Here is a 25617-nt window from a genome sequence, read left to right as displayed (position 1 = left end):
CACACAGAGCGGAGAGAACTCTTATCTCCAAACCGCATCCCTCTCTCTCCTCTCTCTGCTCCGGACTGCTCCCTATGTTAGGTAATCGAAATACAATAATGGCCTACATACTTGTACACAAACACACATGTGCTCACTTATTGAGGCTCACACAGACATACACAATTCACATATATATGGTATTGTACACACACACACACACACACACGGTCTCTCTCTCTCTCTCTGTATGTCTACATGTTATCTCGCACTGATCTGCAGTAGATGCTGTTATCTGCAGCACACTAGCGTGCACGTTTTAATATTTCAACATTGCACCCACTCGGCAAAGTGTCCCTCTGCTTCTAAAGCTTTCACAAACAAGAACATGTTCGCGGCAATCGTGCGACTCTCCAAATCTGCTGGGACACAACACAAGGTAAAGGGACGAAGAAAGGTCATGTTGGAACATGGGAGCGTATTGCATGCAGTGCATGACGAGCTTACTGTGTTTCATGCAAAGTGGACGTCACTCGATCGTTCGTCTTCAAGAAACGTTTCATCTTGGTGATGATCGCCGTAGTTTAACGTATGAATCTGTTTATGTTTAGCGGAACGGAACCGATGAACACACTACACGGCTTCACTCAGGATCGCTAATCACTTCACATTACATGACTTGTATGACTCGGGCGTGCACAATTCACGATCACTTGCAGACGATGCTCAGACATTACACGATCATTCATCTTGAGGGATCCCTCTTCAAGTGTATCTCGTCTCTCTGCAAATCCTGCTTTCTCACCAGAAGAAACGTTAAGCCACTGTCTGTTAAGCAACTGTCACGATTTCAAACAGCAACAAGCGAAAAAAAAAGAGAAATAAAAAAAAAAGGTGGAGGTAATATTGTTTGGGAAGACACAGGCAGTGTATAGTGAAAAGAATTGTAGCTATTTTATACCATTCAAATCATGTGTTTACATGTGTTTATTTTTGCTGCTTGAGTATGCCATGCTAAATGAATTCTAATAGAAGCAATATTATTGTGCTTTCATTGTGTCCTTGCACTCACACACACAAACGAACGGATGATACACTGGGTTCAGGGATCTGCTGTGCACGATTGCGGACGAATTCGATTTCCTCTCGTCCTCTCAATGGACGTTTCTCATCGCTGTACTTACAAATATTCGCAGAACGGTTCACCATATGCAACTGATCACTGAGAAAAACAAAAAAGGGCTTGAATAAATAAATAAATAAATAAATAGCAGAACAAAATTGTAAGAAAATTGCGCTGCTGGGCCGGTGCACACTGCATACACTAAGCTTTAGTTTGTTAGCCAGTGAGATTAGACAGAATTCTTTCTGAATTAATCGAGATTAATCAAACTATCTGCGGGAGACGTTCAGAAGTTTTTTCGGGAGTGGGTGGGATTAGTCAAACGTTCGGCAAGAGCTAGCAGGTTTAGTTGGAATTTTGGGAGGAGGAGGAGGGATTAGTCAAGAGTGGGTGGGATTAGTCGGAATTTCAGCTGGAGTGGGTGGGGATTAGTCGGAATTTCTGCCGGAGTGGACAGGATCCTTTGGGAGCAAGCAGGAGTAAGAAAAAAGTTGAACTCAACACGGACGCCGTCCACAAGGAAGTCAAGTCTTTCTTGTTACTAATCTGTATGCCAAATACCTTTAAAAATATACTTCAACCAGGAAGGAAGCTTTCGAAGAAAAACTATTTCATCTGACCTCGCTGTGACCTTGACTCTTTTCAATTCCAAAATCTAATCAGTTCATCTGCTGGTTGCAATGATAACTCCATATCATTCCTACAAACAATAAACCACTCGTTCTCGAGATATCATGCTAACGAGAGTCTCAGACTGAACAGCAGTCACAAAAAAAAGTAAATATGCTCACTGATGTACACGCTTGAAAATAAAGGTGGTAGAAAAGATGGGTTTCTTTAGAGCCGTGCAATATAAGTGCAATAGCAGAGCCATTTTTAGTAAAGAACCTTTCAGTTGATGATATATTACTGAATAATCATTTTCCACACCAAAGTGTCAGAATATTTAGTCATAAGGTTCTTAATGAACCAAAGAAAATTCTTCTATGGCACAGCAACTACAAACTCTAGGTCAAAAAAGCAGCATGGGGTCAAAGGTCAAGCGGCATTAAAGAGTAAATGTTTTACATGTCCAGTGAAGGAGAACAGAACAGAAATGATTCAAGGTGTACATGTTGAGTAAAAAAAAACAAAACAAAACACAAGCAGGTAAATAAAACAGGGCTGAACATCAGCCAACCAAGAGAGCACCAAAAAAAAAAAAAAATTGGAGTTGTGTGGCACCAAACGCCCATTTACCTCACTGTCAGCACCACATTGTCCAGAATGTATGTATGCCAACAATGCATGGGTGTGAGACAGACAGGGAGAGGTCACAACCTGGTACTGACAGGTAGATAAACAAATAGACTTAACACACAAAGAATTTAGTTACAGTTACATAGCACTTTTCTAGGCACTCAAAGTGCTTTACATAGTATGGGGTAAATCTCCTCAACCTCCACTAGTGTCAAGCATCCACCTGGATGATGCAACAGCAACCATAGTGCGCAGAACACCCACCACACACCAGCTATTAGTGGAGAGGAGAGAGTGATGTAGCCAATTCAGAAATGGGGATTATTAGGGGGCCATGATAGAGAAGGGCCAGTGGGGGAATTCCACCAGGACACCTGGGTTACACCCCTTTTACAATAAGTGTCCTGGGATTTTTAATGACCACAGAGAGTCATCCGAAAGACAGTGCTGTTTTTACAGTATAGTGTCCCTGGGGCAATAGTCCCCACACAGACCACAGTGTGAGCGCCCCCTGCTTGCATCACTAATACCACTTCCACCAGAAATCTTCGTTTTCCCCAGTAGGTCTCCCATCCAGGTACTGGCCAAGCTCAACCCTGCTTAACTTCAGAGGGAAACTAGGCGAGAACTACAGGGAGATATGGCTCTGGCATAAAGCCGGATAAACAATGAATAGCAGACGGGCAGAACCATCAACATTGTAAAGTGGTTTTTGAGTGTACATTTGTGAATGCATCAATTGTTATTGATGTATTTTTATATTGCCAGCTCTACAACCAGGCTACACAGATGACTGGTTTGTGACCTTAGTTCAACTTGGCTTTCAATTTAAACATTCAAAAGATCTTGTGTAAATAAAATGTCAATCTAAAAATTGGACATGTCCCTTTAACACACCGCAGCACTGGGATTCAAGGAGGCAGCGCTGGTAGGTCACACGGTTAGATGTTTAACACTGTAGAAACAGAAGTCTAGGGCGGCTGATGACTTCCTGACTTCCTGCATCAGGGCTGAATCACACCGCAGTGAGGATTAATCAGGAAATAAAGGATCCGCCTCAAACCTCATCCAATTTATTCTACAGCCTTTTAATTAGGAGACTAATCTGCACGCAACATGGAGCAAATGTCAATCACACTCAGAAGGAGGAAATCTAATGGATTTGATTGACAAGAAACTGCACACAGCCAGAATCTGACGGTAGATTATCAGGATTTACATCCAAACATTCCAGTGTGTTTAAATTAATCAGAGCTGCAGACCACCTTTCTGAGTCACCACACACACACACACCCCCACACACACACACCCCATCTTCTAATATGCACACTCCCCCAATCCAAGCAGCCCTCGTCTTCTTCACAGAAACTGACAGCACAGACACACACACACACACACACACACACACACACACATACACACACACACACACACACACACACACACACACACACAAGCCTACATTTCCCTATAATGCAAAGTTCCTGCTCAGGGTGAGTCATCGAGTCTGACCTCATCGACTGCTCATGACATACGGCTCATTCGTGACCCTATGACTGTCCAGATGTGTGTGCTAGTTAGTACTGTTCAAGTAAATTCTACTGTACAAATTACGGCTAAATAATTCCAACCATTCTAAATGAATACAGATGTAAGGCAAGATTCGTATAATACATACACATACTGGATATATATTAGCAGCCCAAGACATTCTTGAATCTAATTGGTCAGAAGGTGTTGATTAATGTTCTATAAGAGCAGCTCTGACAATATGTTGGCTGTAAGGCTTTATATTAATGCTTTATATTAATGCACTCATTCTAATACGTTATTGTTTCTATAGTAACACCTTACACAGGTACATGTACAATGGATGCCAAGTGTAATGACAAATAATATAATATAAATAATACTAATTAAGTTTCACACCATGGAGAAGTCTTCAGAACTTTTTTTTGCCCATAATATGACAAACTGCCCTTTTTGGTGTTATTAACCTTGAGAGATAGGGGAAAAAAAAGAAAAGTTGGCGAGAGAACTTTGAGACACACTTAAAGAAAGATCAACTACTTGATCATGCCGTGACCATAATCAGTCCCTCCAGGATTTTACCATTTTGTGATCACAGAAATCAATGCAAAATCAAGCAAACTGTGCAATAATCAGAGGAGCTTGCAATTTTTCTAAATTACTGCAGATTTGCTGCAGATTTGGGCCAAGACGCACCATGCGACGTCATCGCAACATGCCATGTGACATCATCACAACGCGCATTCAACCCAAGACCCTCTTCGATTAACATGTGTCAAACATGAGTACAGCTAAAGGTCTCATTTACCAAAACAACATTACTGCGAAACATTACTTTGTGCAACTGCAATTTCACCAATTCAAGCAGTTTTCCACAAAAATAAATAAATAAATAATACACACAAAAACGCCGCAAATTGCACCTCAAAATTTGAAAGAAGCCGCAGCAAAAACGAGCATTTTTTTTGGCTGCAACAATCACAAAAATCCTGTACGGACTGAATAAGAACCTTGTTAGCAGTATATCAAGTTATTTTTTTCTAGACTGTTAAACAGAAATTGTAAACAATCATAAAAAAGCAAAAGGATGAGAAAAGAAAAAGATATATGTTTAAAAAAAAAAAGAAAAGAAAAGAAAGGCCTTCATACTATTGCCTGGTGATCGCAATATCAAATCCAGATGATGCCACAGCCATCCATGGCTGGGAACCAAATGAGCAAAATCCGCCATGCTCTCTGGGAGGGAGGGATGTCATACTCTCTCACCCCTGTCAATCCCAGTGGCTCTAGCCAATCGTGGGTGTCTGTGAGCTCATGTATGCGGAAGAGGGCGGATAGCGCTTTCCTGGCTTCAATTATCATGGATGAAGCACATGATAACCCTCCCCCTCCCCAGTTGGTAGCTGTTGATAGACAGATAGACAAAATGGACAAGTGCATAATTAAATTAAAACACTTTTACATATTCCTGTAGTCACCAGGCGTAAATCGAAACTGCATATTCATTCTTTCAGTCCAAATATTACGACACCCTCACCAACGGAGTGAGCTCAGCTTGTCATCGCAAAAAGTGATGTCTATAAATTGTGAAAAGCATTCACACTGGCAGAAAAAGAGGAGCACAATGCATGACATTCACACAAGCATGGCCTTTGTTTTGTCCACTCGAACGGGGATGCCTCCAAATAAAGGCTTTACTATCATGCGTAGGATACAATAAGAAGCCATGACGAAAGAGAATGATGGTCTGTGCCAACTAGACACACACACACAGCTCTTACACAGAATACAGATATGCTTACTAGCTAATGGAGGTCAGGCAGAAACATACACTGTGCCTTAATGGAGATGAATGTAATGATTAACCTGAGGTAATGCAATTTGGGACGTATATTAACAATCATTATATACATAAATTGTCTGTAAAGCATCTTACCTATACTCACTGTGTCTCAGTCCCCCATCTCTACCAGACACATAGCTGTCCTGAGTCTACACAGCAAAACCCCCAGTGTTGAATTAACACCTACACTGTTTAGATACGTCCTACTGGACACAAATGAATTCTGAAAGAGTTCATCTTTAAGCTTTCACATTATTATATATTTATGCAGCAGGCTGCTACTAATCAATTGTGGATGAGCATCACACTGCATTATTTTTTAATTCTTCATGAAAGGCTATGTTCAATATTTCAGGAGGCAGGAGAGAATTTGAATTAGATACTAATTCTGTGGTGACCCTTTTTAATTGCCGGTTTCAGAGAATTCCCATGGTGACTGAAATTGTTTAATCACATTTTGTGTCAGAATCGCGAACTGATCCTGATTAAAGTTTCATATCCTAAAGGAATGTTGACCTCAGTTTTCAAATATGAATGCGAATGAATAATGGATGCTCTGACTTAGCAAATCCCCAGTTGCGACATGAAACAATGTTAGTTAGCTTACATGTGCTAAATATGTATGTTGCGATAGGAAAATAATCCACAGTGGGGGTAGTGTGGTGCAACTTTTCTCTCTCTCTCTCTCTCTCTCTCTCTCTCTCGAAGTTAACAAGACCAAAAAACAAACAAACAAAAAAAAACATGTGTTATGTTACCAAGAAACCAGGTTGTGAAGACCTTACCATGGTGGAAAATGTACTGACACTGGAGACTCAGTTAGACATCTCTGTACACCATATCAACACCATCATACATCTTTGCTAAATAATAGCACTTTTTTTGCATTAGATTACGTAAATCATACATAGGGCTGTCGTATAAAACAGTATATTCCATCCCGTATTTGTTTTAAACACACTGAAATGACTTCTTTTCCCCCCGTAGTATTGTTTTTTGTTATTGGTCCTGAATTCAAAGTGATGGTGTTCCAACTCAAATCTACACTTTACTATTTAAACTTCAGCTACAGCATTTCTTACACAGTGCTTAGTATTCTTATGAAAAGTATAGACCTACTAGGTGTCTGACCTACATCCTAGTCGTCTATATCTAGCTGAACAAGAGGAGATAACTGGCACATTTAAATCCTCTGACTGGGATAAATCTTTATCTGGAGGTGAGATCGGATGGGTGTCAGCTGCGGAGCAGCCTAAATACCTCCACACTGATTCAGGCTGCTGACATACACTCGGTGTCAATCAGAAGAAAGGGTCAGTCAGGACTACTGGTCTAGGTATCTCTTCTACAGTGTGTATAAACGGCTCAAGTAGACAAATGTGACATTCCTTATCCACTTCTCCTTCCGCTAATAATACCTCTCCTGTACAATCTCCTGCAGATCAGAGAGCTGACACACTACTTAGGCGGCCTGTCACAGTGGCACTCCAGCAATGTGATATAAATTATATCATGAACAGGTTCCTGGCAGTAAATGTTGTAATGTAGAAAGCTGTTAAGGACATGCATACACACTTCTCTTTTCTCGAAATAGTGATGCCACTATAGCTGGTAATTGCGTTCCGTAATCTGCTTTAATGGAAATGAAAAAGACAAAAACCGACATGAAAACCGAGAAAACTTGAAATTGGTGTGCATGGAACAAGCTTTCACTAGTCCATGTGACAAAAAAAAAGAAAAGAAAAAGAAAACGCTACATAGAGTTGTACCGCGATGTTCGCTGTATACCAATAAGATATTATCACAAGTAACAAAAAAGGTCAAGTACTGCATAATCTCTTATGTTGTCAATTGTTGCCTTATCGATTTTAGACGGTCGTTTCATTTTTAACTTATAAAATGAGTCCGATAAATTGTAAAACAGCATCCCCCCCCACCTTCGTTCAGGAAGAATGGGTGTGCAAACTTTTTCACTCAACCGTACAAAGACTGCCACAGCAAAAACAACCAGCTGAACAGAATGTTACGGGAACGCTCAGGAATGTATTAGACTTTTTGTAAGGTTAGGTTGTAAGGTTATATAAACAAAATGCTCTTGCAAAATTCTGAAGGCATGATATAATACTGGATTGTGTCATAATGTCTTTAGAAAAACTTTCCTAACATTTGTTCAGTTAGATTAAAAAAATAAAAAATCTAGTGGAAAGTGAACACAATATGCTTGTAGTTCAAGCGGTATAAACCATGAGAACACTGTTGATAGTAAATTTAAAGGTGCAATAATCTTTTTTTTTTTTCTAGCTTGTACAAATACCCTGGAAAATGTCTAAAACATGACCACTAATAAGGGTCTAAAGCCATGGCCTCATGATTACAACTGTTTGTTTGGGGTTTTTTAAATCTTGCATCGCACAGTTATTATTTATGTTTGTATTCATCTTCAATATATTCTAATGAATCTTGTTTGGTCCTATTTCCCAAAATCTAAATAAACTCATAAACAAACCACTGTGACCCTGACCAGGCAGTTACTAAGGATAAACGAATGAGCACTGTAAATGCATGTTAATGAATGTGGTCTTTTGTTTCTCCTGGCAGCTTCAACTCTTTTGTTGTATCTCCCAGGATCCCAGTCCTGATGTACGCCTCCAGTCTCAAGCAGATGATCTGAAATACTTCTGGCAAGCTTTCTTAAAAAAAATAAATTGAAAAAGAAAAGAAACAATATTGCATCCCTAGAATCTACAATTAAAAGTGCCACAACAACATTATAGGAATGTTAATACATACCATGTAAAACCATTTCCCAGCCACACTGATGGAACATTCTAGGAAGCAAAGGTTTCCAGACATATAACATTTCAGACACGTTTCACAAACATTTTTAGAATCTGATCTTGAAGAAAATGTCAAAATACAAGCTAAGGTTTGAGCAAGATATCCCAGTCGTTGCACTGGTATCTTCTCACACCACTGTGGAGATGTGTGAAACCAACCTGACAACACTTCTCAAATTCCACATAAACAACTCATATTTATACAGTAAACAAATAAAATGACTCAGCTATATGCAGGGTTTAAGGCCAAAAGCTTATTCGGTCTGACCGTGTACGTGCATGTATGTGTGAGAGAGATACCGAGGCTGAGGAGCTGTTATGATGATGAAAACGGAGAAGCACTGGGGAGGTGCTGGAGCTGGAGCTGGTATTTTTAGGGCATTCCTGGCCAGCGCAGGCCTGGTGCTGAAGGCTGCCATTACTCTCCTCTCCTATCACAGACTCGTCTATAACGTGTGGATTTCCCGCCGCTGCACTCATCACACAGCAAATGTGTACTGCTAGTGTATATATCACTTACATCCAGACAGTAAAAATATATGGCCTACACAAGGGGCTGAAACTCTGGAATGCTCTATCACACAACGGTTGTGTCTGGATATAATAACTCTTAGGACGATGGGGGTTTAAAAAAAAATAATACAAGCAACCAAAGGCTGTGGTGGCTCAGTGATTAAGGTTCGGCATTTGGGACAGGAAGGCTGCGAGTTCAAATCCCAGACTGCCAGAAAGCCTCAGGCAAGGTCTTTAACCATCAACTGTTTGCGGAAATTTGCTACTGGGGGCTCCCAAGTGGTGCAACAGAAAAACGGTTATTCTATCGTCTGAAAATTGCGAGTTGTGTGCTAACAGTGCTACAGTCATCCGTGGCTGCGAGCCCCAGAGAGCAAAATTGACCATGCTCTCTGGGTGGGAGGGATGGCATACGCTCTCCCCTATCAACCACAGCAACACTAGTCAATCATGTGCGTCTGTGAGTTCATGTACGCAGAAGAGTGCGCATACATAAGCATCCGATCATGAGTATTTGTAAGCTCATGTATACGGAAGAGGGCAGATTGCTCCTCGTGTGGTAGTCATATCATATTGGTGGGAATTGGCCAAGACCAAATGAATACATGCAAATGCAAGAATAACTGAAATCGCATATGGTTAAATGGCAGTGTTGGGTAAAACATTACTTAAATTAACTTAATATAACAAAGTAAAAAGTGATTAAAGGAGCTGTTTGTACATTTTAGAGTCCTCTGCTGCCTGTGAGGTCAATCAAGATAACGAGGAACCTCTACCTCTACAGGGTGTCCCAAAAGTCTCCATACATCGGAGACTATGTATGCCATCGCAAGTCTATCGCAACCTTGTGACAGCTTCCCGGGCCAGCTATGAGAACGATTTTAATACGTTCTTCTTTTGTCAAAGGCATTCTTAAATAAATATTTTATTATATATACACATACACACACACACACACACAAAGATATTATAATAAAAGTGTTATACATCCCTATATATGGAGACCTTTGGGATAACCTGTATATTCAAAATACATGCATCTTGTACATGGTCTATCGGAATAACAGCACAAAGCTGAGATGCTCTGGTCTGACTGGAGGTGGAGCTCATATCTAGGCCAGAAAATGGCAAAACTCACAGTGAATCTCACACGTTTTACTCACTGCATGGAAATATTGCATGGAAACTTGTTTGCACACTTTCTAAGGTATTGTCCAAATGATGACTGCTGGAGAAATCTAGAAACACTTCCCAAGATCACAAACTTTCAACATTTCTTACACAGAACCCAAACTGTTCATCACTCAGAAACAGTACCTCGCAAATGCTGGTCATGTGATCAGTCCCTCGGTCTAATTATGCTGACAGTGGCTGCCACTTCACCGCATGATTAGTCTTGCCCTAACTAAAATAACTCTCCATACTGAGAAATGGGTCAGGCCATGCACTCCAAAACAATGCCACTGGAACAATAACGCCACGGCTCCGACTTTTAGATAAGAAGAAGAGGATGTACAGTGATGTTCCTCATCAAAACAGAGCGTGATCAGGAAGTCGCGTGTGACGCATATAAAAGCGTGCATTCAGAGGCTTCACTTACTTCCTACAGTATACATTAAGCCTTTCCCATCATGACTTAATTTGCTTTCAAACCAGGATTATAAATGATTCTCTATGAGCCTGTAGATCATTTCTTTCTCGGTCATGAGGAAAAAAAACAAACAAACACTTAAAATGCACAGTATTTCATAGTGTTAATCTTTGTATTAAAAATATTTGCAAATGCCAAACTTTAAATACACAAGCGCATACTTTCCTATGTACAAATCCAATTATAAGATTTTATACACACAAAATCTTTAAAAAACAAAACATACAATTATTTTTCTCCTCTCTCTTTCCATCCAGCCACTCCAGAAAATCAGCCCCTTATGAATTCTCTCTGAACAGCTCTGATTCGACTGTAGTGTTCATTCAGCGCCGATGAACACGATACATTGGTTTGTTTGCATTTCAGTACACTCGTATTTGCACGTCGCTTTTCTTTCCACAGATATTACATCCAGGCTACTTTACAGAGCTCCAGGGCCTGTCCCTGCTGAGTAAACCAATAAAGAAAGAATGAGGAAAAAAGCGTTCTTTCCGGCTAAACACGGCCATTTTTGGAACAACATCCTAAGAATTCATACCAGTGTGTTAGTTTCTTTGAACCTGGAATGTATCTTGTCCATGCAAAAATGTAGCAACAAGAGGCTAAACTAAATCTCCCACTCGGGCCTGCATCAAGATAACAGGAGGAACTTCATGTCTCCAGTGCGTTATCTAGTACAGTTTTTGTTTATGGCAGAACGCTGATGTTTCTGCTCACACAAAAAAACGTCGAGTAGTGAACCACAGCAGGTCTATTTACATAACCCAGTTTGCATCCCGATACTTCAGTAACCTGAGTCATGAAACCTGCTTACTCTCTGTGTATGCATGCATGCATGCATATGTGTGTGTGAGAGGGCTCTGCAGCCCAGGTGGAGCACCATTTCAGGATCAAGTCCAGCTACAAAAAGTCTATTCCTTCCTTGGACTGGAATGAGCTCCAACACATGTTTTTTTTCTTCTAGAGCTATCAGGTGGAAGTTAATAATCACCTCATAGTGCATGCCATAGAAAGCTTACCTGCAGCACAAACCGAACTGCCATAATGCTCCCTTCTCATCCTGCTTCACATCTCATCCGTATTAATACATTTTTAAAAAAACGACAAAAACATGACAGATCGCAGTGACAGTTCCTTCACCTGTAGTACTCCTGCAATGAACTGGAACAAAATAAAACAAGCAAATAGGGTGTCTTGTTCTGCCCACTGAGCTCCCCAGTGGCCAATCAGGTAAAGGGTATCTGTTCTGTGCTGTAAGGTAATCTGATGGACACTGGACACTCTCTCTTCGTGTACCGCGTGCTAACCTATGCCCCATGGGGCAAACGTTTCCTCCCTAACCCACAGAGTGAGCGGCCCCTGCGGACAGGCAGGAGCCTTGCATTGTACTTCACGGCTTTAACGTCTAGAAGAAGTGCGTATGTGTTTTCAGTTCAGACGGAGGCTCCTTCAAAAGGACTTCTGGCTAAAACTGAAGTAGGGAGGATGGAAAAAAAAAAAAAAAAAGATGCAGCACTGAGTATTTCCAAACCAGCACCAGGTTGATGAGATCAAAACATTTGAAATGTTTTGGTCCTAACAATAGATTGTACTCCCAGAGGAAAACTTTTGCTTTGTAACTTGTTCTGAAGAAATAAACAATATTACAATGAATTAAGCAGCACAGGCTGTTCTCCGTTATATCTCCTAAAACTACTTACGAGAAAAGAGATTAAGATTTAATTCTAGGAAATTCTGAAGAGAAATGATACATAGCAAAAGTTGAATTGGGTAATTCCATATTGTTATTAAAACATTCAATCTTATTCATCTCATTTTCTAAGACAGACAGATTTAGACACAGAACTGTGAAACAATCCATGTGCCATTACTCAGAGGCAGAAATTCAGATGAGCAACTCGATAATCTATATATACCTATATGAAATATATATATTTAAAAAATTGAGACAAAATCTTCGCATTTACAGTATACAGTATAATGTATGTACTGCATGAGTGACTGATGTGTATGATGACATCAGAGGTCAGGGATAAAGGAGTGTGCCTAATATAACTGAAGCAAAGCAGCTCATAGGATATGAAAGAGGTTAGAGATAGATCTAAAACAGTATACGAGTTATTAATGCACATTACAGTACATTATTGTTTCTACAGTAACAGCTCATACTCAGGGAATTGAACGGCGGACGCTCCATGTAATAATAAACGCTGCAAGAAGCCATTGTTTCCTCATGGATAAAGCCATAAATCCTTGGTGCTGTGCTCAAAGTGCACTAAAGTTCAACTTTGACCAAGTTTACCCGTTTTCAAAGCGCAGCCAATAAGAAGAGCCTCTGAACGTGATGTAGCAAAGCCGTGCGTTTTCTCCAAATGATGACTAAAACCAGAACGTTGCTGTTGTTCGTGATTTAGATAGATGCTGGATTAGGAAACATGCACAGTGGGATAGTTGTGTAAATGATCTCTGTTTTCAAACGTGTCTTGATGACGTATCCCTGCTTCAGCTTTGCGGGAAAAATGATTATCATTTGTACGTAAAAAAAAAACGTAAAAATGGGTTTATTTAAAATCTTTGAAGGAGTCTCCAGTGTCAGCACTTTGTAATAGTCAGAGTTAAAGCTGTAACTTTAAATTAAAATAACATTTAAAAAAACTAAACAAATTGTAGTATGTCGAAATGAGAATCCCAAAAGGTACCCAGATGGTCTATTATTTCCAGGAGATTTTGTGGATCCATGGACACACTATTGCCCATAACCTTGTGCGATGGAGGAGGAGTTTTTGCGACGGTTCACTTTGCCCAATTTTAGAGAGGTGTAAATGAAATGTGGAAAAATAAATGAAGGGAATGGTAAATGAAATTATATAAAGGACTAAAGAATGAAGAAAAGCTGAAATGCTACGAGGAGTTTGTTTACAGTGACGGTGTGTGTAACTAGGCAACAACGTTCTCTTCCATTACATGACACGTTAGTATGTCCCAGTACTAGCATACTCTTTTGCTAGTACTGGGACATGTAAATGTATGTACTTCATCTTCATGAAAAGAAAAAAAAAGAAAAGAAAAAAAAACAAAAAAGTACATACTTTTAGTGCATAGTATAAGTAGACGACTTGGGATGCAGCAAAAGTGTTTCATGCCTCACTTAAAATCTCATTCAGAGGCTCTTTCAAACTACAATAATCTTTATTTCATTTTTTTTCTTATTTTTTATGATCTTAATTTACACCATTTAGCCATTTGTGATAATGAAACCTAAGAACCTAAATGGGTATCAATTTAATTTCATTCATTCCTTCAGTGGCTCTTAAAGAGGCATTTATGTGTAGGACTTATGTTCAGTATCCATCCATCCATCTTCTACCGCTTACTCCTTTTCAGGGTCATGGGGAACCTGGAGCCTATCCCAGGAAGCATCGGGCACGAGGCAGGGTACACCCTGGACAGGGTGCCAATCCATCACAGGGCACACAATCACATGCACACTCATTCATACACTACGGACACTTTAGACATGCCAATCAGCCTACCATGCATGTCTTTGGACTGGGGGAGGAAACCGGAGTACCCGGAGGAAACCCCCGCAGCACGGGGAGAACACGCAAACTCCGCACACACAGGGCCTCAGTGGGACTCGAACCCCGGACCCTGGAGGTGTGAGGTGAACGTGCAAACCACTAAGCCACTGTGCGCCCCCTTATGTACAGTATGACTAGGAGAAATAAATTAATATTTCTACTAGAATAGTTCTTTCCTGATTTAAAAAAAAAGACAAAATGTCAATGTTAACAGTCATTGTGAGTCAGCTCTGGAGAATCAGTTCTTGCTAAAAGGATTTATTTGTAGATACATGTCCTCTCGGGAAAAGTCCATTAAACTAGTGATAAAATGTGCATGGTTGAGTTTTATAAAAGTTTTAAAAGTGCTCCAGCTCTCTCCCTCCTCCACAGAGCTGCTCTCCTCTCGGACACTCTCACTGTTCACGCTCGGCCTGGGTTGGGGTTTTATTGAAACACAATGGATGCTATTGAGTAAGAGCATCTCACAGAGCTGGCATAAACAACCTCTTATTCATTTTCCCCAATCCCTCGGGTTCACAGTGACTCACTTCTCTCTTCCTCCTCCTCCTCCTCCTCGTCCCAGCTGTCTGCCTGAGATCAGACTCACTAAATGAGATTTTGATTTGCTCACATGTTTGGAATTCCTGACGGATTGTGGAATATTCAGAAATAGATAGTATCAGGGGCCGTGCGTATACAACGTGAAAACAGAAAAAAAGGTCAATCAGGAAGAGAAGAAACATCAAACATGGAATTTAAAGATGAGACAGAAAAAATGTCTTATTCATGCATTGGCTGCAGTTGTGTGCAAAAGTTTGCAGATCCTTAGAACAAGATTATAAAGAAAACGTTGAACAGTTGTTCGTTCTGTATAAAAAACAACAAAAATAGTGAAATTAGTGTGTTACAATATTGAAACAAAATATTTTTTTAAATATTATTTAAATATTCTTTAATAAGTTGTATGCTCATCTTTTACATTTGTAATTACCTCCTAGCACTTTCATATTGTTTGAGTGTAATTTGGATCCTTGCAGTTGTTATATTTCTCCTTTTACTTCATAACACATGTGTCCTAGCACTTCCAGATGTTTCTTCAAACCAGGTGCGGAGACCAAGCCGTTGATTTTTCCTTGTTTTAACTTGTTAAACACTTTTTATTGTGGACAAAGTGTATAATGAACATACTTATATGTTTAGTTTATTATATTCTATAGTAAAGAAAAAAACGTAACTTTAAAACCATGTGTGGATACAAACATCTAAAAAAAAATTTGAATATCGTGGAAAATATGTTTTTTTTTTATTCAAAAAGTGGAACTTTCACATATTCTACATTCATTACACATAAAGTGAAATATCTGAAGCCTTTTTATTTGAGCTTACAGCTCATGGAAATCAAAACTCCAGTATCTATAATTATTAGAATAAAGAGTTTATAATACAGAAATGTCGACCTGAGAAGAGCTCTGATCAGTTAATTAACTCGAAACACCTGCACTTCATTTGGAAATCAAGGTCCCAGAGTCTGGAGGAAGAGTGGAGAGGCACAGAATCCAAGCTGCTTGAAGTCCAGTGTGAAGTTTCCAGAGTCAGTGATGATTTGTGGTGCCGCGTCATCTGCTGGTGTCGGTCCACTGTGTTTTCTCAAGTCGAGAGTCGATGCAGCGTCTACCAGGAGATTTTAGAGCACTTCATGTTTCCATCTGCTCACAAGGGGACAAGCTGAACCCCATAGAGACCCCGTAGAGAATCTACGAGAGACACCAGAACCAACAATACAGACGAGCTGAAAGCTGTTATCAAAGCAATCTGGGCTTCCAGAACACCTCAGCAGTGCCACAGGCTGACTGCCTCCAGGCCACGCCACATCGATGCAGTAATTCATGCAAAAGGATCAAAGCCCCGACCAAGTATTGAGTGCATAAATGAACATACTTTTAAGAAGGTCGATATTTCTCTATTATAAATTCTTTATTGTAATATTTTGAGATACTGGATTTTTGATTTTCATGAGCTGTACACCTGTAATCATTAAGATTAAAACAAACAATTCACTTTATGTGCAATGAATCTAGAATATATGAAAGTTCCACTTTTTGAATTAAATTACAGAAAGAAAGAAAAAATTCCACCATATTCTAATTTTTTGAGATGCGCCTGTATAGTATCTAACTATTTTAAACACCCAGGCACAATGAAATACTTATTTGATTACAGCTATACGTGCTGGGAAGTGGCAGATCATCATTAAGCGATGCTTACATTGCTACGTAGCATGTTCCTGCATCAGTGGCTACTCCCTCAGGACTTCACTATCAACTCTGAGATCAAACGCTCGGGATCCGTTCATTGTTCCTCCTAGAATCTGCAGGAAGTTACACACTTTCTAGAGGCAATACAGAGCGCCACGGCCCAAAGTGGTGCACTGAAATACTTTTAAAATAAGTTTATCATGGTTACAGTACATTGCTAGCAAAAAAACCCAAAACAAAACAACAAAAAAACAGTGTGTAATACCTTTTTGTCAAAGAATGCATTGCTGCCAAAACAATTTAATGTGAACAAGGAAAATCCGTCCGTAATTAAAGTGCTTCCCAGGGGGAATCGAAATATTAAGTCTTTAAAACTGATGCCTGCCAGCTTTAGCAAACATCCTGTTATTGCAAAGCAGTGGGAGTGTGCAGAATATAAATTGGCTTAATTTACTCAAATTAACACAGAGATTAAAAAGACAGAGGCCACACCCTGATGAAATGAGCCATGAATGATTGAAAAACCGAAACTGTCATTCGGTTTCACCCTGTGAGACATGAAGCGATCAGGAGTGTGAGCATGAATCTTCCCAGATATCGTAACCATGATCTCTATGATAGTATTCGTTCTTGATTGCACAGCTCGACGTGGGATCGACGTTCAAACTCAAAGGCGTAGCGAAGATCAGAGAGAAAAACAAACTGTACGAGAACTAGTCTGTAAACGTTTCTCATCCTGTGGGACTACAGATAATACTGAGGTCATTTGTCATGCTCTAAAAGGAAATAACAATCTAGGAACATCACATAGTTTTAACATGGCATTTTCAAGGAAGGGAAAAAGTTTTGTTTTTTAACCTAGACTTCACAACAGAGAGGTTTTGGGCTACAACATTCCACTAACAAATAATAACACTCTGGTCATGAGTTTCTTAACCTTTTTAAATTTCAGCAGGAGTGAAAACAGTCCCATGTAGTTCCTAACAAAAGTCAACCGGTACGTAGCACAAAGGTCTACAAGATCAAAATAGACTACATTGATTTTGCCTTGTGGAGGAAGACAAACATCATGAGGTAACTGCCAGCTGTGGTGAGAAGTATCATCCTCCCACAGGCTCATCATAACAAGCAGTTAAGAAAAAATAACCAGATCAAGTTCAATCCCTTAATAGCTTTGTTCAAAACACCCATCATCTCCCTTCCCGGCTTTTTATTTATTTATTTATTTTACATGCAGTGACTCAAACTGGGCGTCGACTTGCAGCCCAGCTCCAATTTGAATATGTACTCATATATGAAAAAAGCTGCAAATGTTTGATTGTGTAAGGTGAGGTATTTGTTTAGGTAGACCACAAATTATATTGCCAGGCATTCTACTCCAACAATGCGGCACACTACGGACTGAAATAATGAGTCTTTATTAGTCATATATACATTACAGCACAGTGAAATTCTTTTCTTCGCATATCCCAGCATGTTAGGAAGTCGGGGTCAGAGCGCAGGGTCAGTCATGATACAACGCCCCTGGAGCAGAGAGGGTTAAGGGCTTTGCTCAAGGGCCCAGGTGGCAGCTTGGCAGTCAGGGGCTTTGACCCCTGACCTTCCGATCAGAAACCCAGAGCCTGACAGTGCTGGGGCTTGAACTCCCAACCTCCCGATCAGTAACCCAGAGCCTTAACCGTCAAGCCACCGCGTCAAGCCACTGCCTTGGTACAAAGGTAACACTTATTCCCAATTACTCAGCCAACTACTGAACAGAAAATGAAAAAAATATCTCCAGAGATGTGGTGACAAACGGATGTTATCAGAACATTCAGTAATAGGCTACATGGCCAAAAGTATGTGGATGGCTCACCATGACTGCATTTCCCTTCACTGGAACTAAAGGGCCCAACCCTGTTCGAGCATGAGCAATACCACTGTGCAAAAAGCGAGCTCCTTGAAAAAATGGTTTGCCAAGGTCGAAGTAGAAGAATTTGAGTGGCCTGCACAGAGTCCTCAACCACACTGAACACCTTTGGCATGAACTGGAACCCTGACTGCACCCCAGACCTCCTCTCCTGACATCAGCATCTGACCTCACTAATACTCTTGTGTCTGAATGGTCCAAATCCCCACAGCCACATATGGGTGTCATGGTCAGGTGTCCACATACTTTTGGCCATAAAGTCGATATCCGAGACGTTTTAAAAGGATAAGCTGTAATGTTACAAAACAATAATGTTCCTGAAATGTTCCAAAAACATCCAAAGTAATGAGGGTTGTGTTGATAATGTTCTTAGAACGTTAAAACAACGTTCCACATAAAACATTATGGAAACTTTAGGGAACATTATGGAAACTTTAGGGAACATAATTGGAACGTTTGCGTTAACGTTCATAATTGTTAGGGGAAAATTTCGATTTCAGAAGCATTACATAAGAAGCATTACATGTGAAATTTTCTGTCTTAAGCCAAATTTTTGGCTAATTCCTTTGCAAGGGTCATGCAACATCAGCCAATACCTGAAGTGTGTAGGTGTGATGTGCTTCTAATTTGTTTGTGATACGAAACATCATGTTAACTGACGTCTTCGCACACCGCTATGTGCCGCTAGCCTGTTAACCTGTTAAGCAGAATATTATTACTAGGTTAATTTAGTAGGCAATTAATAAATATCATCTAAAACACCATCAGATTTTCACACAAGAACTAAACATAGACAAAGAGAACCCAAATAAACAAACGAGACAAAAATATTTCACTTGGTCAATTATTTATTGAGGAAAATGATCCAATATTGCAAATCTCAGAGGGGCAAAACCTTGATAGGATTAGCGGTTAATCTGAAGTTGAAATTAGAGTCAGGTGTTTTCGATCAATGGGATGACAATCAGATGTTATTAGTGAGCGCCCTGTTTTATTTAGACAATGTTTGTGGAAGTGTATCAAGGTCATACTTCTGCAGATATATAGAAAATTCTAAAGGGTTCACAAACTTTCAAGCACCACTGTATGCTGTTACAGGCTACTGTTGTATCAAACAGAGTGTCCTGAAACAGAAATAATAAACAGTACCTCCAGGTTCAGTCTTTCATAAAGAATGTGACCTCAACCTCTTGCTCTTGTTTTCTATTGGCTCTCCAAAATTGGCAAATTCACAGGGTTAAAGTTCATCTAGACGAACTTGGCTCAAAGTGAAACGGGAAGAGGTGAGGGCGCAAAGCACCAAAGCAAATCCCTCTTCACCCACGGATTTCATTGATGCGTGGTGTGACCACGGCGTTATCTATAAGAATGCAGTGTGGCGCTCTTTAGTGTGGTCTAACTACCCCAGATCTTAAAGTCAGAAGCCAGAGCTTGCAGTCATAATTTAACCAATATCGCAACAGTGTTTAATTTCTCGAGGAAGCCGAAAATCATGATTAAAAAGTATTATTATTAATTGTGCATCTTTACATCATTTCAGTAACTAATAAGCCGAGTCCATGCTGAGTCAAACCTGCCGAGCTCTCTATCTGAGGTGTAGACGGGAGTGGTGTAGTGAAGGCCCATTGATCTGTACACAGCACGAGACAAACATGCGAACACAACAAATGCAAACAGAGTCTTCGTGTGCCTGGAGTAAAACAAGCTGCACCATGGGAACTCACTGCTTCCTCTATGAATACTCACACCAAAACCAACTTCTCTCTACGAATACACTATCATTCATTCTTTCTAAAGCACAGAACAAGATATACTGATGCCAAAAAAAAAAAAAAGAGAGAACACCCTCGTAAAACATTTATTTTAAAAAAAAAAAAGATCACAACAGGAAATAAAAAGGCAAAATGCCACTGGGAGGATAAAAGGAAACTGGGGGAGAGATCAGGCTATTTGGACAATTAAGCCTAATTAAGAGTCCTCCCTCTTCACATGCTTCCTCATGGGGGACTATGAGGTTAGATCCCAGCTGCTCAGAAACCGCACCGTCAGATCTCACATATCTCTGACTAAGACTAGACCTCGTGGTTTAGCATCTCCCGCCAGCTGTCCATGTAACTGGAACCATTAGGATATAAAAGGTTAAAACTGGCCCAAGATCAGAACTCACTTGAGGGTATGCTCTTAAAGGAAAACAATCAATGACTGCATGGTGTGATGCACCATTAAGCAAAGCAGAGTTACTGTAACCACCTCGAAGTCGATTAGTGTCCAAAGTGTTTCATTCCTCTTATACCACAGCAATTCAACACTCATTCAAATGCTTCATTTCTTAAAGAACGACACACTGTATGTTTTATGTGTTATGGGAAGTATGCAATACAAGTTTGTTCCCGCGATCACTTACGTTATAACAGCTATAAACAGTGCTTCCCTCACCAGTGCAGGGTTATTAATATATAGTCTTAAAAATATATATATAACTGGTTTTTATTTTTATTTCGTTTTTGTAATTTTGGTTTTCAATTTCAGTTTCATTTCAATGCTGCATAAATAGTTTTGGTTTCATTTTGATCTTTCGGAAATCGTTACTTTTAGTTTGTATTTTGTTTTAGTATCATTTTAATATCATGGTAAAAGCCTTGATATTTGTATATGTGTATTTGACGAAGGTAGAATAAATGATCAAAAGATCATTATCTAAGATCTAACAAGCTACAAAAATCACTCGCTGAATTTCAGTCATTTATGGGGGTGCACGTTCGCCTCACACCTCCAGGGTCGGGGGTTCGATTCCCACCGCGGCCCTGTGCGTGCGGAGTTTGCATGTTCTCCCCGTGCTGTGGGGGTTTCTCCGGATACTCCGGTTCCTCGCCAGGTCCAAAGACATGCATGGTAGGTGGACTGGCATGTCCAAAGTGTCCGTAGTGTGCGAATGTGTGCGCACAAGGAGCCTCCCCTGGCGCACCCTGGGCAACTCGATCCTGAAGACTTCCTCATGTCGGAAAACTTCATATTAGAGCCGTTTAAAAGTGCTGACACTGTAGACTCCTTCTACAAAATGCTACATAGACATCTCTTCACAGAAAACCTATCAACTAAAACACATTCTTAATCAGTTAATGTTGAGCGTCAGCCATACAAGTACAAGTGTATGGTGTTACTATAGAAACAAAAACATATTAAAGTGAGCACATTATTATGGACCTGTGGTTTGTTTTGCAGTTGAATTACTGTCTGAGCTGCTGTTATAGAAAATTAATTAACACTTTCTGGCCAATCAGATTTGAGTATACTACAGCACTGTTATATAAGGGAGCATAAAATGTTGCAATTTTAATATTCAATGTTAAAAAAAAAAAGAAATATTTTTATGAAATTAAATGAATGGGTTTGTCATATTTTAAGAATATTTTTAAAGCCTTTTGTACGCTGATTTTTTCAGTCCGTACAGGATTTTGGGGAGTTTTTTTGTGATTGTTTCGACCAAAATGCTTGATTTTGCTGCGCCTTTTTTCAAACCGTGCGATGCAATTTGCAGAGTTTTTGGTCCTTTTTTTTTGCAGAAAAGTACTTACGAAACTGGAATTGCACAAAATTGTTTTGCACGGTCTTACACGGTGATGTTTGTTGGTAAATGAGACGTTTTAGCTGTACTTATGTTCAACGCCTGTGAATCTAAGAGGACTTTGGCTGAATGCATCACGTGACGCGTCTTGGTCCAAATCGGCAAAAAATCTGCTGAAATTTTGCAAAATTGCAAGCTCCTCCGAATATTGCGGTGTTTGCTTGACTTTGCATTAATTTCTGCGATCAGAAAATCGCTAAATCCTGAAGGGACTGTTTTTTAGTGTTGATCCATACACTGTACCCTAGAGCTCAACGATTCAGCACTTTGTTTTTCAGAATGCAGCAGGATCCATTTTTTTATGCACTATTAAAAAAGTGCATTACATAGACTATGTGATATCCAGCTAATACGTTAGTTTACAAAAACAGACCGGGGGGCGGGGGGGTCTAGTTTAATATCTAGAAAAAATAATTACTTAAAATGTTTTTTTTTTAAAAAAAAAAAAAAAAGGTCAAATGGAATATATTCTGTACAAAATTATATTTATGTTTAAATCAGGTACTTGTTGCAGGGAAGAAATAGAGTTGGTCAATGTTATACAAGTACTAACCTAACACATGATGTCTTACAGAAGTTTAATGGGATGTAATTTACCACAGTACTTATATTATGTCATAAGATCACCTAACTCTACTATGCTTACTCACTGTAAATACAGACAGGTTTCTTGCTGTGATTATTTGACAATCTCATCCTGACATATACACCCTGTTCAAGAAATGCTAAATAATGGGGCCCATAATCCCCAGGCTAAGCTGTTCCCCACTGCGCCAAGCCAGACAGACTATAATGAGCTCGATGAGTGTCCGCTGGGGCTTCGCTCACACACACACACAATTTCAGCTGCCCTCTAGGATGAAGCAACTCCATCCAATAATACTTCCTAAGGCTCTAGGCCCCAATATTATTGCAAATTTTAAACATTTAAAAAAAAAAAAAGTTAACATTTACTAAAGCCTAAAAATCAGGGGCGTGTCCACACAGGTGGTGCTGGATGGCAGGTACAAGTATAAATAAGCCTCTCACAGACCCCATCGCATTGTAGATACAGTCAGCTTCAGAATTATTGGACTTTATTGGCACACCCATATTTGGGACTCTCTGCCACCTCCCTATAATGCTTGAAGAGATCAAGGAATGCCCTGGTCGTCCCTTGCAGCCTCTCGTGTTCAGCTCACCCAACAGATTTTCAGTAGAGTTAAGATCAGAGGACTGGGGTGGTCATGTCAAAAGCTGGATTCAGTGGATGTTGAACTATTTTTATGTGGATGTCAATGTATATTTTGGATCATCATCCTGCTGGAATATCCAACCATGACCCAGTTATAACTTCTTGGCAGACTTGACCAGATTTTGATTCATAATGAAACGTATCCTAACATCGTTCTCAGGGACTTTGTAGGAAAAAGAGCCGACATCATCACAGATACTACAGTAGTTTCTTTTCCATATAACCACTCATCTTATGCCAAACCTACCCTGCATGCTTGTTGCCAGAAAGCTCTATTTTTGCCTCATCTAACCAAAAAAGTTCTAACATGCCTTCCAGAAGTTTCCACAATAGTTTGCTGGCATGGAGGTGGTGTCTAATTGTACACTTGGTGACCACATCTTCTGAAAATATCTGCCTGTGATCTTTGGAGAAATGTTTGCCATCTTCTTAAATAAGGAGTATTTCCAGGCAGCTTCACTACAGCTCCTGTTATTCCATCCATACGTTATGGATGTTATGTTACACTGGGTCACAGAGGAGCCTATCCCAGGGAACGTGAGGGACACCCTGGACCGGATGCCAAGCCATCGCAGGGCACAACTGGACACACATACACACAATTTGGAAATGTCAATCAGCCAACAACACGTCTTTGGACTGGAGGAGGAAACTGGAGTACCCGGAGGAAACCCTCAAAGCACGGAAAGAACATGCAATCTCTTCTCACACAGGGCAAAAGCGAGATTCGAACCCCCAACCCTGAAGGTGTGAGGCAAATGTGCCACTGTGTCCCCTACAACCCAATGTGAATGTCAATTAAGAAGTATAAGAACTTTTACCACCTCAAGCAACACAGACAGGAACTTGCTGGCAATGAAACTGACATGACTCATTTGAATATCAGCCTAGTACTAACTAATGCTGAGGAAGAACAGCTGTATTTAAAGTGCACCTATTATGGTTTTTAAAATATGACCTTTCATGTAGTGTATTTGAGCTGTTTGTGAATGTAAAAAGTCTGCAAAGTTCCAAAAATCAAAGCGCATGACAAACTGAGTTATTGATTCCTAAAAGAAGGTACCGATTCTGAACAGCTGAAACGAGTCGTTAGTGATTCCATACTTACTTCCTGTACAAACCTAAGTAGTTTTGTAACAAAAAGCCCCGCCTCTAGTCTTCATCAACTGCTGGCTGACAGCAGTAGACCAATCACAACAGACTGGGACATCTCACCAATCAGAGCAGAGTATGCTCTCTGAAAGGAGGAGTTTCGAATGAATCCTTTAGAACGGATCATTTAACGAGTCATTTTTTTTTTTCATACTGGAGAGGAAAAGGTAACGTTGCAATTTAAATTATGAGCGCATTAAAGTGTTTTTTGACCATGGATACATGTAAATCTATTGTAGGAGTCCTCAAACAAAATTAGGCACGTTTCAAAACCATAAGTGCAAAACCATTAGAGGAAAACGCAACAAGTGGAAAAGATACAAACTGAATCCCAAATAGAACTGAACCAAATAAATGTATAGGTTGCTGCATAGTGTATATATAGAGCACCATCATCCTACCCTACATAGTGCACTTATGTAGGGAACACAACGCCGTTTGGGATTCAAGCCATTCCACTCCACTCTCAGGACCAAGTTTTTGAAATAGCTTAAGGTCATTCACAAATTTAGGCTACCTAGTTGAGTCCGTTCTTATCGTTAAAAACAAACAAACAAACACGGGTGCTATTCAGTAAACACCTTAAGATTATAAACAATATACTTACATACTTTTAAAAGCGTAATTAAATCGTTTATGAGTCTACTTACTCCTCCATTCTGGTTTTTATTCGGATACGCAGTTCTTCCTCCTCCTCTGACAGGCATCCTGCACTCTTCAGGACCAAATCTATGTATATATGTCAGAAATGAGCTCAAGTGTACACGTTTTCTTAAAAGTCCTTATCTTGTTAAACTGCGCATGGCAACTGTCAGACGGCCCTTCAAACAATCCTCCTGACACTACAGCCTCCTGGTCGCACTTTCTATAAGGTAGAGGAAAAGCCTGAGAAACATTTTTACAGCGAGCGACTTTCAACCAAGCCAACCCACTTCACGATCATACCGTGACGCGGGAAGGGGCGGGGGTGTTTGTTTTACCTCTACTCAACAATGTTGATAAAATCACGAAGCATACAAATAAACCAAAAACACAGGAAGGGCGATGAGAAACAAAGACCTTTGTTCAGAGACTCCTAATAAAAAAGGCTGACACATGTAACGAGTGCGAATTTCTTATTCACTTTGCCACACCCCTGCCCCTCAAAAATGGACTCGTCCAGCT

At 40.0% G+C, this 25617-nt stretch overlaps 1 protein-coding gene across 3 annotated transcripts in view; it reads right to left on the bottom strand.

Moving 5' to 3' along the window:
* Positions 1-25372, bottom strand: part of LOC108265610 (tight junction protein ZO-2) — a 57629-nt gene extending 32257 nt beyond the window's left edge. Inside the window, exon 1 of one of the 3 annotated variants that reach the window (XM_017468148.2) lies at positions 25104-25372. In XM_017468148.2, coding sequence (XP_017323637.1) covers positions 25104-25160 — 57 coding nt within the window. In that variant the 5' untranslated portion in view covers positions 25161-25372. Of the gene's footprint in view, positions 1-5020; positions 5275-11734; positions 12201-25103 lie in introns of those variants that run through there. The other 2 variants (XM_017468149.3, XM_047155712.2) reach the window with 2 other exon arrangements.
* Between the last annotated feature and the right edge of the window lie 245 nt (positions 25373-25617).

This window comes from Ictalurus punctatus, chromosome 5, assembly GCF_001660625.3.
Source record: "Ictalurus punctatus breed USDA103 chromosome 5, Coco_2.0, whole genome shotgun sequence".
Taxonomy (NCBI): Eukaryota; Metazoa; Chordata; class Actinopteri; order Siluriformes; family Ictaluridae; genus Ictalurus; species Ictalurus punctatus.
The sequence above is the reverse complement of the archived record's forward strand: the minus strand, read 5'-3'. Positions and strand labels throughout refer to the sequence as shown.